General features: G+C 38.6%; 1 protein-coding gene across 1 annotated transcript; it reads left to right on the plus strand.

The window, feature by feature from the left end:
* The first annotated feature begins 47 nt into the window (after window positions 1–47).
* Window positions 48–16,446, plus strand: LOC130139898 (peroxisomal ATPase PEX1-like). The gene is made up of 17 exons (XM_056317868.1): window positions 48–336; window positions 2,229–2,402; window positions 2,970–3,066; window positions 3,565–4,047; window positions 5,469–6,203; window positions 7,460–7,551; window positions 8,709–8,782; window positions 8,913–9,135; window positions 10,009–10,102; window positions 10,233–10,387; window positions 11,370–11,600; window positions 12,871–13,071; window positions 13,563–13,688; window positions 13,783–13,844; window positions 14,931–15,048; window positions 15,836–16,120; window positions 16,234–16,446. Exons 1-17 carry the CDS (start codon window positions 130–132, stop codon window positions 16,270–16,272), a joined length of 3,396 nt encoding a protein of 1,131 aa, XP_056173843.1. The 5' UTR covers window positions 48–129; the 3' UTR covers window positions 16,273–16,446.
* The last annotated feature ends 396 nt before the right edge of the window (window positions 16,447–16,842 follow it).

The following is a 16,842-nucleotide window of genomic DNA, read 5'->3' on the forward strand; positions in this document are numbered from 1 at the left end:
TGTCCTCGAGAATACAAACCTCTCTCTCTCTATTTCTTCCCCGGCGATTTGTTTGCTGCTGCTTCTTCGCACGCCGGACCTCCGCACCTGCTGAAGGAGAAGAAGAAGAGGAAGAAGAGGAAGAAGAAGATGGGGCTGGAGTTCGAGGTGAGGGCGGCCGGCGGCATGGAGGACTGCTTCGTCTCCCTCCCGCCGCCGCTGATACAGACCCTCCAGCAGTCCACGCCGTCCGGGCTCCTCCCCCACCCCCTCGCCCTCGAGCTCCGCTGCCTCCGCACCCGCGGCTCCTGGGTCGTCGCCTGGTCCGGCGCCGCGTCTCCCTCGTCGGCGATCGAGGTCTCTCTGTTGCTCTCTTGCTCGCTCGCCCTCTCTCTCTCGCGCGCGGGGAAAAAAAAGAGTTCTTTGCTAAATTGCTATGGCTTGAGTGCTTTTGGGTCGAGGCTTAGTTGCGCTTAGCGCGTGAATTTCGCGTTGAATTGGGTGTGCGGAGCAATTGAGAGTAGGCAGAGACGGACTGGGCCTTTGTGTTCGTGCGTGTCTCTCTGTCCAGAATTGGCGTTTTTACTGTTCTGGGAAATTGGGAAGATTAGTTCTTGATGTGGGTTCTGGTTCGTTAGAGGCGACGCGGGTGCTCTTAAAGCTCTTTTCTTTTTGTTTGGAGTAGATTTTTTCGCTTAGTGATTGCTTGGTGAACCATTGATTGCGATTGGCAGGGTGGCTCAGTGTTCTGGCTGGTTGTGTTAAAGTCTTGTTTTTGGCAACATGGCCAGAGGGACGGCAGAAATGGTAGTGGAAATGGTTTGTTTGGGTTTGGTGGTAAAGCTATGGAGATAGGATGCGAGTACTCGTTTTAGGATAGAGCTTTTGAAAGATTGAAATATGTCCTGTTACTTGCATACAATGGCTCTTTCTCGTACTTTGGTCGGCAGCTAATGCCAGCTACCGGTTTGGTCCGGCGTGTACAACTTCTTTGTTCAAGAAAAAACTTACGAGAGTTATGTTGCCTTCTCTGAGTGAATTGAGAAGATTTTTATATACCAGTTGAAAAGATTTTAATCACTGAATACTGTCTAATGCATCTTGTTGTTTTGATCATTTTAGTGTTCTCGGAGAGTGTTAAGATCACGAATTTAAGAAATAAAACTGTGGGAATGATGAATGGATCGTAGGTAAGAGCGAGAGTCAAGGAAATGCTTTTTCCAAGAGTCAAACTATTACAAAGATCCCACCACTGAAACAATTTATTTATTTTGCTGGTTGATGAAACCATCTAGTCCTAGATATAAAGGATCAGTGTTGTTAAAAGCGCTAGGTGCCCTTAAGTCGCTAGACGCTCCCAAATGCCTAGGGTGCTAGGCGCTAAACTAGGCCCTCACCCAGCCAGGGGACGCACTTGCTCAAGTGATGGAGGCACTAAGTTGAATATTGGCGACAAATCCTTCACCAGACAAGTTATAAAATTTGTAAATGGCTTTAAAAATTATCCTGAAATGAGATATCATGCAAGAAGTTTCACAAAAAAAAAAAATGCTTTTGAAACTTAAAATGGAAATGAATCTGATATCTATCAATATAAAACTCAAACTCAGCAGGCAAAATCCAAACTTCTATCTTCTAAGATAGCCTAATTTTCATGAATATTAACCACCTCATCTACATCATTACCATCACCATCCATGCTCACATCCCCTTCATCACTAGATTTGCAACCATCAGCCTCCTTCTCTTCAGTTTGTTCTGAATTAGCTTCGTTATCTTCGATTTTTGCTATTCTAGATCTTGAAACTTTATCACTTGCTTTTGATCTCGCTTGTTGTGTCATGTATGTCCCAAGTTCTTCAATCCGAGATTCTCTCTACATCTTGATAGAACATTCACTAAAAAGAGCAGTATGACCATTGTATCTGATGATGAATTGCATGCTTGCTTATGCATCATGATGAATTCAGTGAAATTGTAAAGTATCTTAATGTTTTCTGTTGATGATCTTAATGCAATAGGCCTTAATATAGAATCCTTGTAGATTTATGGTTTTGTTTTCACGCAATGTTCGTGTTTTGTCTCTTCTCCTCGCAGCAAACATTATGACTTGCTTTTTGAGTTTTTCCATTCAAACATGTTGTGCTCCGTTAGAGACTCATAATATAAATGTCGTTTTGTGCCCATGTTGCTTGTGTTGGGAATCTTCATCTACCATATTTGTGACTGCAGATTGATATTCTTTGTAGGTTTCTCAGCAATTTTCTGAGTGCATTTCATTACCTGATCGAGTTACTGTTAAAGTGCGAGTTATATCAAACTTGCCCAATGCTACTCTAGTTATGGTGGAGCCACTTAGTGAGGATGATTGGGAAGTTTTGGAGCTAAACGCAGAGCATGCTGAGGCTGCTATGTTGAAGCAGGTACTTCTGTCAACAGTTTCTGAATCGGGATCGTAGCTACTTTATCATCCTTGGCATAAGGATCTCTTTTTCTGGAAGTCTTGTTGAATATGAACAAGCCATGTTTTGCACTAAACATTTTTCGCATCGATGCCTTCTCTACCGGCAATTAAAAAAATTTGAAGTTCCTTAAGGCTTAATCTTAGACTCTGAAAGAAAGTTATAAGTCATCTTAACTTGCTTATCGTTTTTTAAGTCACTCTGAACTTGCTTAGGAAGGAGGTGGAGGTGGGGGATGAGTCTATCAACGCAGAAAGTTTTAGGGGATAATTGATGAATTACGGCTAGCTCTTTGGCTTGCTTTTCTTTCTCTCAAATCAAAGCTTTGAAGGCAGGTCATTTCAGTAATGATGTATTTTGAATTAGTTTGTGCATTACGTTGGTACTGTTCCAATGAAGTAACTGATGTTACCTTATATATCATTTACTCTTAACTTCACTTTTGCTACAATGGCTATGTAGCATCCTTGTTTGAAGCAGCATCCAAGCAGTTTCTTACTATGTTACATGGTTCTCTTTTCCTTGCAGGTCCGGGTTCTTCATGAAACAATGAACTTCCCCTTGTGGTTGCATGGCCAAGCCGTCACATTTCGTGTTATCTCGACATACCCAGAGAAAGCTGTAGGTCAGACGAGATCTTCTGCAATTGTTTTGTCTACTTTACGGTAGCTGAGGCACTTTATCAAGCAATTGTTGCAATCTTTGATGTTTAAGCTCCATGGAATCACCACCTTGCTCTTTTTTTTTTTTTTTTTTCAAAATGATTAGAGATTCATTTGTTTGCTGTGTAGCTGCACCTTTTTTGCTGATTACTCAAACTTAAACGTGATGAAGATGAAGTGTTAGCTTTTGTGGTATGATTTTAAGATCCAATATGTGTATTCACTAAAGTGATTATCTTCAATGTGGCCTTGTGTGCTATTTCTTACAACAATTCAGAGCAAGTTCTCATGGTACAACTGCATGTAATATATGGTCTATTTCATCATTCCCCAGTAATGTGGAATATGATGCACCGTCATTCCTGATAGGTTAAGCAATGTACAAATTTGTTGTATAGATGTGTAACCTGTTTTTGTGAGCGTGTTTGTACTAACATGACGGACGTGAGAATTTTTCTCAGTCCAACTTGTGCCGGGGACTGAAGTTGCCGTTGCCCCAAAGAGACGCAGGAAAAATCTGCTGAGAAATGAAGATCACTCCACACAGTGTCCCAACAGGAAGCAACAACCACAAAGGGCATTACTGCGAATTCAAGAACCGGATGAGAGATTGATACACAAGAATAAAGTCAACGGTGTTGATCTAGGAATAGTTCTCACAGCTATTGCTTATATTCACCCAGAAACTGCTAGGAACTTTGGCTTTGATCCTCTTAGTACAGTTATTATTACACCCTTTTCAGCAAAGGAGAGCAGCAAAAATCCTACAAACAATTCCTTCCAACAGAAAATCAATTTGAATGGAAAGGAAGGGAGCAGAGGAATCGAGAAGAATGAAGTACGTAATGCAGTAGTTTGCCTTTTGATTTCTGAATCTGTGGCCAAAGGACATATTATGATTTCGCGGTCTCTTTGCATGTATCTTGGAGTTGGCCTTCATTCGTGTACGTAAGTTTCCTAGATCTTGAATCAATGTAATGACTCCATTTGTTTTGATTTTGGCATAATGTGACTGCAGTAACATTTTGCTTGCATGCCTATGAAAATCACGTGTTATTTCCAGGGTCAGTATAGGTGTTAGCGCACAAATGCCTGTTTGATTTTTATCGTCATGTAGTACTTCATGTTATTATAATGCTCTAGCAGCTTCTTATTTTTTTCTTAATTGTTCTGTTTTTGTTGGTGATAGTTTAACCAATTAAGGTCAAGTTACTTTGACTTTATTAAGTAATTTTTTATATCAGTGAAGTAATCTCTCCAGTGGAAGATTTATTCACGGAGAATTGTGTTTCTAGTTTCTCCCGTAAAGGTAGCAGGTAGTTGCATCTTCGAACTTAAACTTTCAATTTTCTTATTCCCTGAAATTCTGAGTTGCAATGCCTCTCTGTTTAGTCTACCAGTAAAGATAAATGGGTTCCAGTTTAAGCCCTTTCAACAGAGGAAATAACCTCATTTATTTTGGCATGGGAGAGGTTCTTACTATGTAAAAGATGCAAAATTCTTTTCAGCTCATTACACTATTTGATTGTTTTAAGTCCCAAAGTGCTCACTTTTTACATGTACATTGGATAATTGAGTTTTGAGTGCTTATATATGATTAACTATAAAATCTTCTCCTGGGAACTTTTTAGAGACCATTATTTCGTTGTGAGTTCATAATTACGCTGTGTTATCATTGCAAACTGCTGTTTTAAGTTATCTGCTTGTTTGCGTAAACAACTAAACTTGCTTAGACAATAAACAGTTAGGGGTGAATTAGAAAAAATGACTTTTTAAGTCTCTAGTCCGAGGACCAAAAGACATAAGAAGCACTGCTTTTATTGCTGAAGGATGGTGCTGCAAGTACCTGATAACTGTTAAATTGATGCACTAAAAATTTGATGAACTAAGTGGTACATTCGACCAAAAAAAAAAAAAACTAAGTGGTACATTACAAACTTTATGTGTTCATTACATATATTATTTCTAGGATCGGTGTCACAACAACTTCCCATGCTTTACCAGTGCATAATGAGTTAACCTACTTATCAATTTGAAAGCTCTTTTGTATTCTAATTTTCTTTTAGTGTCAACCAAGATATGTCTTGGTATTGTATTTTCTGTTGGCAATGCGGAAATAAAACCTGATATTGTATACGGCTGTGCATACATGTATCCTTTCATCCTAGTCTCTGAAAACCTGTCATCTTTAACTTTAGTTGGCTGGCTACTCAGCAAGTTTTTGATTTTGTATAATTTGGTTTTGTACTTGTAATATCTCAATTGAGTTTGCTAATGTGTATTTTCCTTTAGTTGACTTCTTTCATGTAGATGAAGAACAAGCATAGAATATTAAGCCATGAAATATTTTCCCTCTTGTTTGTAGGGGTTCACATGAAGAGTTCCTTTACAATTTTGAACAAGAACATTTCGTCGATGTTGGTCTCTCCTGCCCATTGTAAGTTGCTAGGGAAGGAAAAAACTCCTGAGAAAAATGGGGAAGGAGAGCTTAATCTGCACAGATACAAAAGCAAGAAAAAGATGCATCTGGATGTGCACACGGGCTTTTTTATGGATGCTGAAGACTGGTCTTCTCATAATAAAGTTGTTGATGCACTGTCTCGTGCGCTTTCTGAAAACAAGGATGATGAGAATTCTTATGGCTCTGGGTTGCCGTGTCTTCTTAAATACTGGCTTTTGGCACATCTTGATACTATTGCTTCTACTTCTCAGAAGGAAGTTACTTCATTGTTTTTGGGGAATCAGACTTTGCTTCATTTTGTTGTAAAAATTGACATGTTTGGATCTCCAGGAAAGGAGAAGTTATTAAACAATTTATTGGCTAACAGATCTAAATTGGAAGAACAGAGGGCTTCAATATTATTCTCACTGACTATATCTGGTGGGTTAACCCAACATGAGAAGTTCAGTGCATACGAGCTAGCATTAAATGAAGGGAATGACAAGCTCAGTGAAGAAATGAAGTTCTTGGGCCAAAAGTTGGGTTGGGGTGACCCAACTTCCCTTTATTATATCAAAGATACAAATTACGAGGAGGACTTCGATGCAGATTTATCTTCATTGAGCTGGATTCGGACAGCTGCTTCTGATGTTGTCAACCGTAGGTACTTCCTCTTAGTAATTAGAGCTGTAGGCATCTACTTTTTAGTTGTTATTGCAACTATTGTATCACTGTAGTGATTATATTTGAGCATATAACCCTGCTCTGCGAGAGAGATAGAGAGGAGCATGTATACATACGCTATACCCCTACTGGCTTGAATTCCTTTCCTAAAGCACCAAATATTCATGCTGACTAGAAAACAGAAACCTTAATCATTTGTCAGACACAGCACCTTTTCTAGCTGACGCATAAAGATATCTGGACTAGGACTAAGGACTAGATTGCTTTTGGACAGAAAAGAAAGAGAAGAGTGTTATGACATTTGACTTTTGAATTGGGTGTGCGTAAACTGTAACTGATACAGAAAGAAGTTTTCCTCCTGATGTAATCTATGTGTTAGATCCTGTGTTTGGGATTTGATGGCATAGGGACCTCGTCTGAGTTAAAAATCTCACGGCATCTAGTTCAGATTGTTTGTTAGAAAGGAATGAACTCAGCTATCGACTTCATCCCTTCACCACGACAAGCAGTTAGAGGTTGAAACCCCAAGCACTAGTTTAGGTATTCTAGCATAAAATGGAGCTTAACAATTTGTTTGGAAAAGGCCTCATTTAGGAGGTAAATTCAATTTCAGCCTTGAGGTCAATCTCTTCAGTTGATAACAGGATCTGGCTTTTACTTATGTTCAGAATAGCAAATTATATGTTCATCAAGGGAACTCTTGTGCTACGTGGATTTTGTATTGCTAAATATCTATGTATCCAGATTGATCATCGCCTACATGCAGAAGCCGAGATTCAAAGATGTTGCAAGGATTCTTTCTTTGTGTTTTGACTTAATTAATTTGCTGGAAATTCCGAAGTCTTGAATGCTACTTTCATGTTGTGCATTTTACTTCAATTTGTATAGCTCAACTTTATTTCTTCTCTAAATAACAAGGCTCTAAAACCTTCTTGCATGCTGCCTTTTGTTTTTATTAAGAGGTTGCTATTTGTGCATTGTGGTGTAAGTTCACTTAGGGCAATAATCAATTTGACCCCATTCTGCCAATATACTTGTTGTGCGGGAAACTGGGAGGACGTAATCACTTTCTTGACAGATTTATGCTGCTGTTTTATGGTGGTGTTCTCTGATTTTGGCGTATTGTGGCCATCCTCCCTTATACTTTTGATACTTACCTGAAGGAAAACAGAGAAGGGCAAATGTAATTACCTTTTGACAGATCCCATCGTGATTATAATTCTATAATGCAGGGTTGATGGTTTTGCTCTCTTCAGCTTCTGGGATGTGGTTCAGCAAGTATGATCTTCCTCTGCCTGGACATGTCCTAATACATGGCCCTCCTGTGAGTACATCTGTAAACTTTGAAATTTTAACAGTTTGGGATCAGCTTTTGTTAGCAATGTTGACTACACTAACACAACATTAATCATTATTGGGTGTGGATGAGAGTATTGTGTGATTGCAGCATGTGCCCATCTTCTGTACTCTATGTTCCACAATCTTATTTGTGCTTTTGGGCCCGCTGTATGTAATGTAGAAAGCATTCTAATGTTTTCTTTTTTCAACTCTAGCCTTCAGAGGCCTCTGAAATTGTGCTATATGTTTGTTTCCCTTCAATCTACCCAGTTTAAGTTCATGACGTTCCATGGTCAAAGCACAGTCCTGAAAGTACAAAGTTGGTGATTATGGCAATTCTGAAAGTAAAAATTCAATGATTATGGCATCTTAGTATGCTTAAGAGATGACTGAGCAACATTAAGCCAGTGACAAAGGAAACGCTGTTCTTGAGATCTTACGGTAGTGGATGGGTGCCCATATCTATTGCATCAGACAAAGTATGCTCGTAGTATCGATGTAACAGACAATTTACGATAAGGAACTCTGACTCCTTATCGAAATGTATTTCTTCTATTTCTTGATTTCATCTAACTAGAACATTGTCAAGCATAATATGTACTCCAAAACATCTTAATCGCTTATAGTGTCTCTTTGCCAAACATTTTATGGCTTTTGAGTGCATCATGCTGTTAAATGTTAGTGGAATTTGGGTCTTAGTGCCACACAAGTCCATGAATCATTTGTAGCATATGCTATCTTCATCAGTAGGTTCTTCAGATGACAAATGGGACCTTTTAACTGGGGATGGTTATTTCCATGTACTACTTGGGTTGCTTGCTCTTTTACACCTTGCCTAAGTAATTGTTGAGGTCGCTTGCTCATTTATACTTCTCACTCGATCTTACCTGCGGAATTTGTCTTGACAATATATTCTCTGCTGACATAGTTCAATTTGACCTTGTTTAATTAGATAAGTAGAAGTAAATGCCTGCAAAAGTTGGTACGTGAATTACGTAATATCGGTCAATTAGTTTGGACTTTGATCTTGACCCTTTTCTTTTAAATGTATTGTGCTGTAGGCCTAATGTATTTAACATTTTCGTTGGAGCATTGTATCTTGTAATTTACTTGATAATAGTTGTCATGACTATCTTTTATTAGGGGTCTGGGAAGACGCTATTGGCAGGTGCTGTTGCAAAGAACTTGAAGTATCAGCCTGACTTTTTTGCTCACATGTATGAAAACTAATTCATATTATTTTTCTTCTCGTGGGATCACTTCTCTGGTTTTGTAGTTTTGACTAAGCCAGAATAATTTGAGTTTACTACCTGGAGATCTAAGCCCGGCCTTTTGTTTGCTATGCAGAGTTTTTATTCATTGTTCTCGGTTTGCCCTAGAAAAGGGTTCCCTCATCCGTCAGAAACTATCTAGATACATAACCAATGCTTTAGATCATGCACCTTCACTTGTGGTCTTTGATGATCTCGATAGCATCATTTCTTCCTCTTCTGACTCAGAAGGGCCAGTATCGTCGACTTCTGCAATGGAGCTTACAGAATTTCTCATAGACATTGTGGATGATTATGCGGTAAGCTAGTTTCCTCAAATTGCTAAGTGAACATTTAGAAGATGTTTTCAGCGTATGCATTGCCCTTATTTGAAGTATTTACAAGAGGTATATGCAATATTCTTCCATCTTTCTTATGTTAATACTCCAATATGCTGGGATATACTGTCTTCTTTGCTATTTAAGAGGATGAGAGAAAGGAGTAGCTAATGCTGATTGTAAGGAGACTACATAAATCGCAAATGAAGTTCCCATCCTAGTGGTAGTTGGTCAAGTTGAAAACTGTTTAAGTTGTCATATCATATTTTCCTATATGTTGTTTGTGTCACAACGGAATTTTGGCAGCTTAAAGGCTATTAGTTTGCTAAAGTGAGTAGAGAGAAAGGTCAGTGCTGAGAAAGCAAAGACTGTTATTACTTATCTGTAACAAAAAGGTATTTCATTTTATTGCTACTTTTCAAGAGCAAGGCATAAGGACTCTCTAGCGCGCAGGACTGCATGATCTGATGCTTGCATGTGTGAGAGCTCATTTGCTTTTAGTGAAAATTAGATTCATGGAGGGGAGGTTGGTGAGATCCTTTATCTGAGACAAGGAGTGGAAACCTAGCAACAAGGATGACTTTTGGCTAAGCTTTGAGTTCGGGGGAAAGTGAATGACTGAGCCATGTTCCTAAAACCCCAATTCGAGTTTTCTTTCTCTGGAAAAAAAACTAATCACACGTTTTTAACCATTTACTTTCATTTTGGATATGGAGAATCAAATTTTTTGAGGCATTTCCTGCTCAATAGTTAACTAGCAAGTAGGAAAATGACGGAAAGAGAGTACTGGTATTTTATAGTACATTGTTTGGATATATTATCGCAATTCATCTCTCATTTAAAAATGTCATTCAGGAAAAAAGGACGAGCTCATGTCGAATTGGACCCATTGCTTTCCTTGCGACGGTGAGAGCTCTAGATAAAATACCGCAGGCCTTGAGTTCCTCAGGTTCGCCTTGTGTTTGCTGGAGTTTTCTTTATCTCTAAAGAAGACGTTTCGTGTTGTATGGCTTTCCTTCATTTTTGTTTTGTTCCTTTTCGGTACTCTCACTGCAGATTATAAATTTTATCACTGCTAGGGAGGTTTGACTTCCATGTGCAACTGCCTGCTCCTGCTGCCACGGAACGTGAAGCTATATTGAAACATGAAATGCAGAAGCGTTCTTTAGATTGCGCTGACGAAATCTTACATGAAGTGGCATCCAAATGTGATGGTTATGATGCCTATGATTTGGTATGGTGACTTTGACCTGGACAATGTACCTTCTCTTCTTTTTCTTATTATCCTCTCTCTCTCTCTCTCTCTCTCAACTAAATTTTTTGCTCAGTAGAATCTGAGTCCAAAGTAAGATGCTCAAGGAGTATAAATGGCTCTGCAGATATGCTGTGTCCATGATTGGTGTACAAAAGATGAGTGACAGTTTTCTCAATATCATTATAGGAGAAACACACGCTTAAATCCTCTTCTTTAAAATTCTGAGAGAAATGATGTCAACTAGAATTCTATATGTTTAATGAGACTTTGTCGAAGTTGTGCTGGAAAATGTAGTATATTAAGGCTAGTCCTTGAGCAGATGATGTTACGAATAGATAAACTTTGAATAAGAAAATGGACTTTCAGATTTGTACCTTTTTTGTCTTTGAGTTATATCATTGTCGTGAACTCGATGTTATGCGTGCTTTCAATTTTATCAGTGTCTTTTCAGTCTGGTATTTTAGTTGTCTTCTACATTTGATTTACCTGAGAAATAAATGGAAGCAAAATCTTTTATTGACTTCATTCAGGAAATATTAGTTGATCGAGCTATTCATATGCTGTGTCCATGATTGGTGTACAAAAGATGAGTGACAGTTTTCTCAATATCATTATAGGAGAAACACACGCTTAAATCCTCTTATTTAAAATTCTGAGAGAAATGATGTCCACTAGAATTCTATGTGTTTAATGAGACTTTGTCGAAGTTGTGCTGGAAAATGTAGTACATTAAGGCTAGTCCTTGAGCAGATGATGTTGCGAATAGATAAACTCTGAATAAGAAAATGACCTTTCAGATTTGTACCTTTTTTGTCTTTGAGTTATATCATTGTCGTGAACTCGATGTTATGCATGCTTTCAATTTTATCAGTGTCTTTTCAGTCTGGTATTTTAGTTGTCTTCTACATTTGATTTACCTGAGAAATAAATGGAAGCAAAATCTTTTATTGACTTCATTCAGGAAATATTAGTTGATCGAGCTATTCATGCTGCTGTTGGCCGTTTTATGCCTTATTCACTGTCTTTGAAGAGGCCTGAGAAGATGAGTCTTCTCAGAGATGATTTTTTGAGAGCACTGCATGGCTTCCTTCCAGTTGCTATGCGCGATATCACAAAAACTGCTCCTGAAGGTGGTCGTTCTGGATGGGATGATGTTGGTGGACTCAGTGATATCAAGAATGCCATTAAGGAGGTAAAATGTTTTCTTGCCTTTTTGTTAGATGAACAAACTTACTGACCCTTTCGTAAATTCCCTATTTTTTTGCAATAAATCTTTTTACATTTGTGTACTTAGATGGAAACTAGCCAAAAAAATTGGCTACTCTGTGTGCTGAAGTTTGTGACTTAAATATTCGTTTTTTTCTCTTTTTTATTTTTTATTTTTGCATCTCAATACACACATTGCTCCCCTTCAGGTTTCTTCAAGGATATCAAGAAAATGCAAAGTCAAGTGTCTTATTGTCTTAAGTCTCTTCCTGTGTTAATGGAAAACACATTACCTATATGTTGGGCTTCAGATGGTACCTGACGCCTATACCATGAACTTTCATAAAACGATAGTTGTAGAAGTGGATCACTAATTTGAGCAGTATATAAACAAGCTAAGCTAGTTTACAGTAAATTCCCCTTTCCAAGTAGCTAGCATCTGATAGTAGCTACCAATTATCTGACAAATACAGCCTTCTGTTCATTTTCGTGCATGTCTCAAGTTGCACTTAGGTCGTGACACTTGCCTTCACCTGTTTGATATCCTCATGAAGGCTCATCGATGAATGTATTGCTGTCTGCTTGTAATCTCGCTATTGGCCATCATCACTGATGAGAATCTACTATACTCCTAAACGAAATTATGTTTCTGTTGGAGGAGTCAACAATAATGTCAACTTTTACTATTGTAGGATGATATAGGTGGTGGTTCATCGTTTCATGTGTTAGATTCATGCTTCCAGCTTGGAGCATTAACATCGGTGCCCCTGGAGCTTACTAGATACTTTTTAGTAAATGAGTGAATAATGTATTCTACTAGTTTTGATATGGTCTTTAAATTGTTGCCTTAAGGTTCAGTTCTTATTTCCTTTCCAAACCCACTAGCTTCTGTATCATTTCCCACGATTCCCTTTAATTTTTATGCTCACTGTTTAGTAAATTTAGGAATTTAATGAAGAACAGATCTTTTTAAGTCAATGCTGCCATATTAAACCCACACGATTCTCAATGAACATGATCTATTTGTTTCTTGATGTGCTTTTACATAATTACTGAGCAACAGTCCTTATTTACTCTTCTTATTTACTCTGGACTATGAAGAGACCGGTTGTTCTGGAAAACAAACTCTTTGCTGATAATGTCATTAATGTTAACTTGTTATATAAACCTAGTTTATCTTCTTGTTTATCATTCTTACATGTGCTGATGAAATGTTTTTGAATGCCTCCTTGTCTCTATACTTGGTGAAATATCAGATGATCGAATTGCCTTCAAAATTTCCAAAAGTGTTTTCACAAGCTCCTCTAAGGCTACGGTCAAACGTTCTTTTATATGGACCTCCAGGCTGCGGCAAGACACACATTGTTGGTGCTGTAGCAGCAGCTTGTTCTCTTCGATTCATATCAGTGAAAGGGCCTGAGCTGTTGAATAAGTACATTGGTGCTTCTGAGCAAGCTGTAAGTGGCTTCTTATCAACTATAATGATGTTGATTGTGTTCCATCTTGTGCAATCGTGTCTTAAAACCTTTTTATTTCCAGACATTTCACAATATTGTGCTTTCTTCTGTTACTTTTGTATGCATTTAATAGAGGTCCCTTAATGTATGCGAGCAGTCAAAATAGGATAAACTAAAAAGCAGCAATGAGGATCCTGCCACTGCAGCCAAGGTGTTCTAATTATGTCGTTGCCAACGACAGCAATCAGGATCCTCCAATACCTACTGAAGTGGCCAAGTCAAAACGATTGATGATGCGGGAGGATCTCTATGACCATTTGATTGAGAGAAAGATTACGATATAAAATATTTGAAGCTTTTTTACTAGGAATTTGAAATCGGCAATTAAATTTGTACTGGATTTTACATTCTGCACATGGATTGCATTGATTCTTTCAGCAAACTGGAGAAGTTTTGAATATTCGAAACTTACGGCAATTAGAAAATTACAGGTTCGGGATATATTCTCGAAGGCAGCAGCTGCAGCACCTTGCCTTCTCTTTTTCGATGAATTTGATTCCATTGCTCCAAAAAGGGGGCATGATAATACGGGGGTTACTGACCGTGTCGTCAATCAAGTTAGTTTCTTGCATTCAATAGCACTTATAAGGTGGTCATGTGAAATCTATTTAATTGTTTGACTTACTAATGTTATGTAATTCCTTGCTGCAGTTTTTGACTGAATTAGATGGTGTTGAAGTTTTAACTGGAGTGTTTGTTTTCGCGGCAACAAGGTAATAATTTTGTTGGACATGGTAACAAAAAGTGCTACTTCCAATAGCACACTAACTATAAGCTGCTAGTAGAAATTGCACTTCTGTTATGAATGTTTTAGCAAACAATTTATAGGAAACAGTTAGTGTGGAGACTTTGTAATAATCCTTCAAGGCAGACTATAAACTGCTACATATGACTTTTCATTGATTTAAAATTGTTTAAACCTCAGATACATGGTGTTGGGTAAACTACATATGTATCAGAGAAGGTAACAAAAGTTTGGATTGCGTGAATTACTTTTCATTTGCTGAAGTAGCTTACACTAAGTGTATTAAGCTGGTCTTGAGCCTCTACAACAGCATCAACTGATGTTGATTGTTAGGGGTGAGTGGTTTCAGGTTCCGTACAAGTTCCACCTGGAACCTACCCATGGGAATAGGTTCTTCATTTTTTGGAATATGGAACCTACCCTGTCACAGGTTCCAGGGTCGGTTTCAGGGTCTATCCAGGTTCCACCTATATTATTAATTGAACAATTGCAGTGAATCATCACTTTTGATGACCACCACTTTCTACTACGATCTACTGACTACAACTTATTTTAGAGACACGAATAATATAAAACATTAACAAGTCATAAAATGAAAGCTCAAACTAGTGATTCCAGATTATACACTCATTATTAATTGCCATGGAATAACGCAGGATCACGCGAAAACTTAGATCAAGAAAAAATACAAAAAACTTGTCGAAGGGTTTTAGGTTCCAGGCTTTTGAAACCTGAAACCTACCCTGCATACCTTCGAACCTGGAATCTACAGGTTTCCATTGATCAGGTTTCCAAGTTCCAAATTCTACCTTGGAACAATGCTCACCCTTATGATCGTTTCAGTCTTGTGACATTGAGCATAGTGCAATTTCTCATTTATATCATGACATCTTTGCTGCATGAGGTGCTCATTTGTTTTCCTCAGGGGTCATGGGTTCATCTATAACCTAATAATTCTAATTCACTTGTCTTCATCGTGATCCTTTTCCTTTATTTTATATTTGTCTAGTTATGTGCTTTTAGTGCTAATGAAGTTGCATTTTATGTGAAGCAGTAGACCGGACTTACTTGATGCTGCGCTTCTGAGACCTGGCAGGCTCGATCGTCTTCTGTTTTGTGATTTTCCTTCTATACAGGAGAGGCTGGATGTTCTTAAAGTTCTATCGAGGAAGGTAGAAACTTTGTTTCCATCCATCTGCCAATGCTTACTTTTAGCAATTCATCTTTGACATGGTCTAAAACAGGTGGTACCTATTGAAATTTATGGGATTACTTGTTAAAGAACTATATATCCGCAATCCTACTTTTGCGAGGAAGATGCATTGGTAAGATTACATATGAACAGAGAATTGTTTAAAAACACACAAAAGAAAGAGTTAGAAACAGAGTTAATCTGAGCGGCTGAGATCCTGCTTAGAACTTACAGCATCAGACAGAGTGCATTTGGTGCAACTCGTTAAGTTATAAGTTAAAATCCCTTCTCCCATGACTTCCCTAAAAGTCATTTTGCGCCAAATCACCCTAGGCATTGTAAAATAGAGGAAAACATAGTAAAAAGCATTGCGGGTTGGATGTACAACCTGCTCAGGTGAGGCTCAGCTCAGGTGAGGCTCAGGTAAGTTCGGATGTCCAATAGTAAATCACTTTCAACCTTGGACCTTGAGGCTCAGGTGAGGCTCAGGTTGATATAACACCTACTGACGTTGCTGTGATAAAAGTAAAAAAGGCCTGTTCAGCTGATCCATGAAACAGGACTAAGACTTACCTTTGGTTATCATTTAGTATAATCTCTCTAAACATTGTCATCCTCTCCTTTTGTTTTCTTTTCAGTAATTAGGAAGATATTGGGTGGATTCACTTCATTATATAACTTCAGTTCCGTTTAATCAGGTAGTAAAAATAGCAACCATTGGGCAACGCTTAAGTTTTCCTAAGTGCTGCTTTAATGCCCTTGTGCAGCTCCCCTTGGCCAGCAATGTGGACTTAGATGCCATAGCTCATATGACAGAAGGATTCAGTGGAGCTGATCTTCAAGCTCTGCTTTCCGATGCACAGCTTCAAGCTGTTCATGATCTTCTCGACAGAGGGGAGGTCGATCAGCATGGGAAAAAGCCAATTATAACCGACTCTCTTCTGAAGTCCGTTGCTTCAAAGGCGAGGCCGTCAGTCTCAGATGCTGAGAAGAGAAGACTGTATAGCATCTACAGCGAATTTCTCGATGCAAAAAGATCTACTGCTGCTCAGGTCTCTCTCTCTCTCTCTCTCTCTCTCTCTCTCTCTCTCACACACACACACACACACACACACACACACACACGCTTCCCCACATTAATCCGTTGACAACTTATTCATTGCAGTCGAGAGATGCGAAAGGAAAGAGGGCAACTCTAGCATGACGAGCGGACTGGAATCATTTCCATGGCGTCTTGTCCCTTTTTTGACACATCTATATATTCTTTTCGTTATTGAATTCTAACATCTATCCCCAAATCTAGAATTGTGCATCCCCAATCAGGAAATTCAACTGGGGATTCTGATAGTTGCTTATTATGCATCTGTTGTAGTCAATCCTTGCAATAGTATCATTCTCGTAGTGTGTATGCGACGTATATAGGATGTTCATCTTCGGGAATAAATCAATAAAATAGCAGGCTCTCAGGTTGGTTTTTCAATTCAATTCTCAAACTTCAAACAGCTTGTGGTGCAATCCCTTTGCATTCGGAATCGAAGAATGGGGATGAAAAAGATTGCCTCTTGGCAGCAGCTGCCATTTCCACAGCTTCTTTGGCTTTGAGCACCGCATTCAATGTGAGGAGACAATCTTAACAAAAATCAACGGAAGCTGTGGAACCCCATCTTTAAAAACCTTTCATCTCTGATTATAATTAACTTCTTCCCGTACGCAAATGTTGTTCATTTGAGAAACTACAAAGCCTAACAGACTCAAGATCTGGCATTGGCGAGGG

This window comes from Syzygium oleosum, unplaced genomic scaffold, assembly GCF_021117445.2.
Source record: "Syzygium oleosum isolate NSW1041296 unplaced genomic scaffold, Sole_v2.1 Sole_v2.14, whole genome shotgun sequence".
Taxonomy (NCBI): Eukaryota; Viridiplantae; Streptophyta; class Magnoliopsida; order Myrtales; family Myrtaceae; genus Syzygium; species Syzygium oleosum.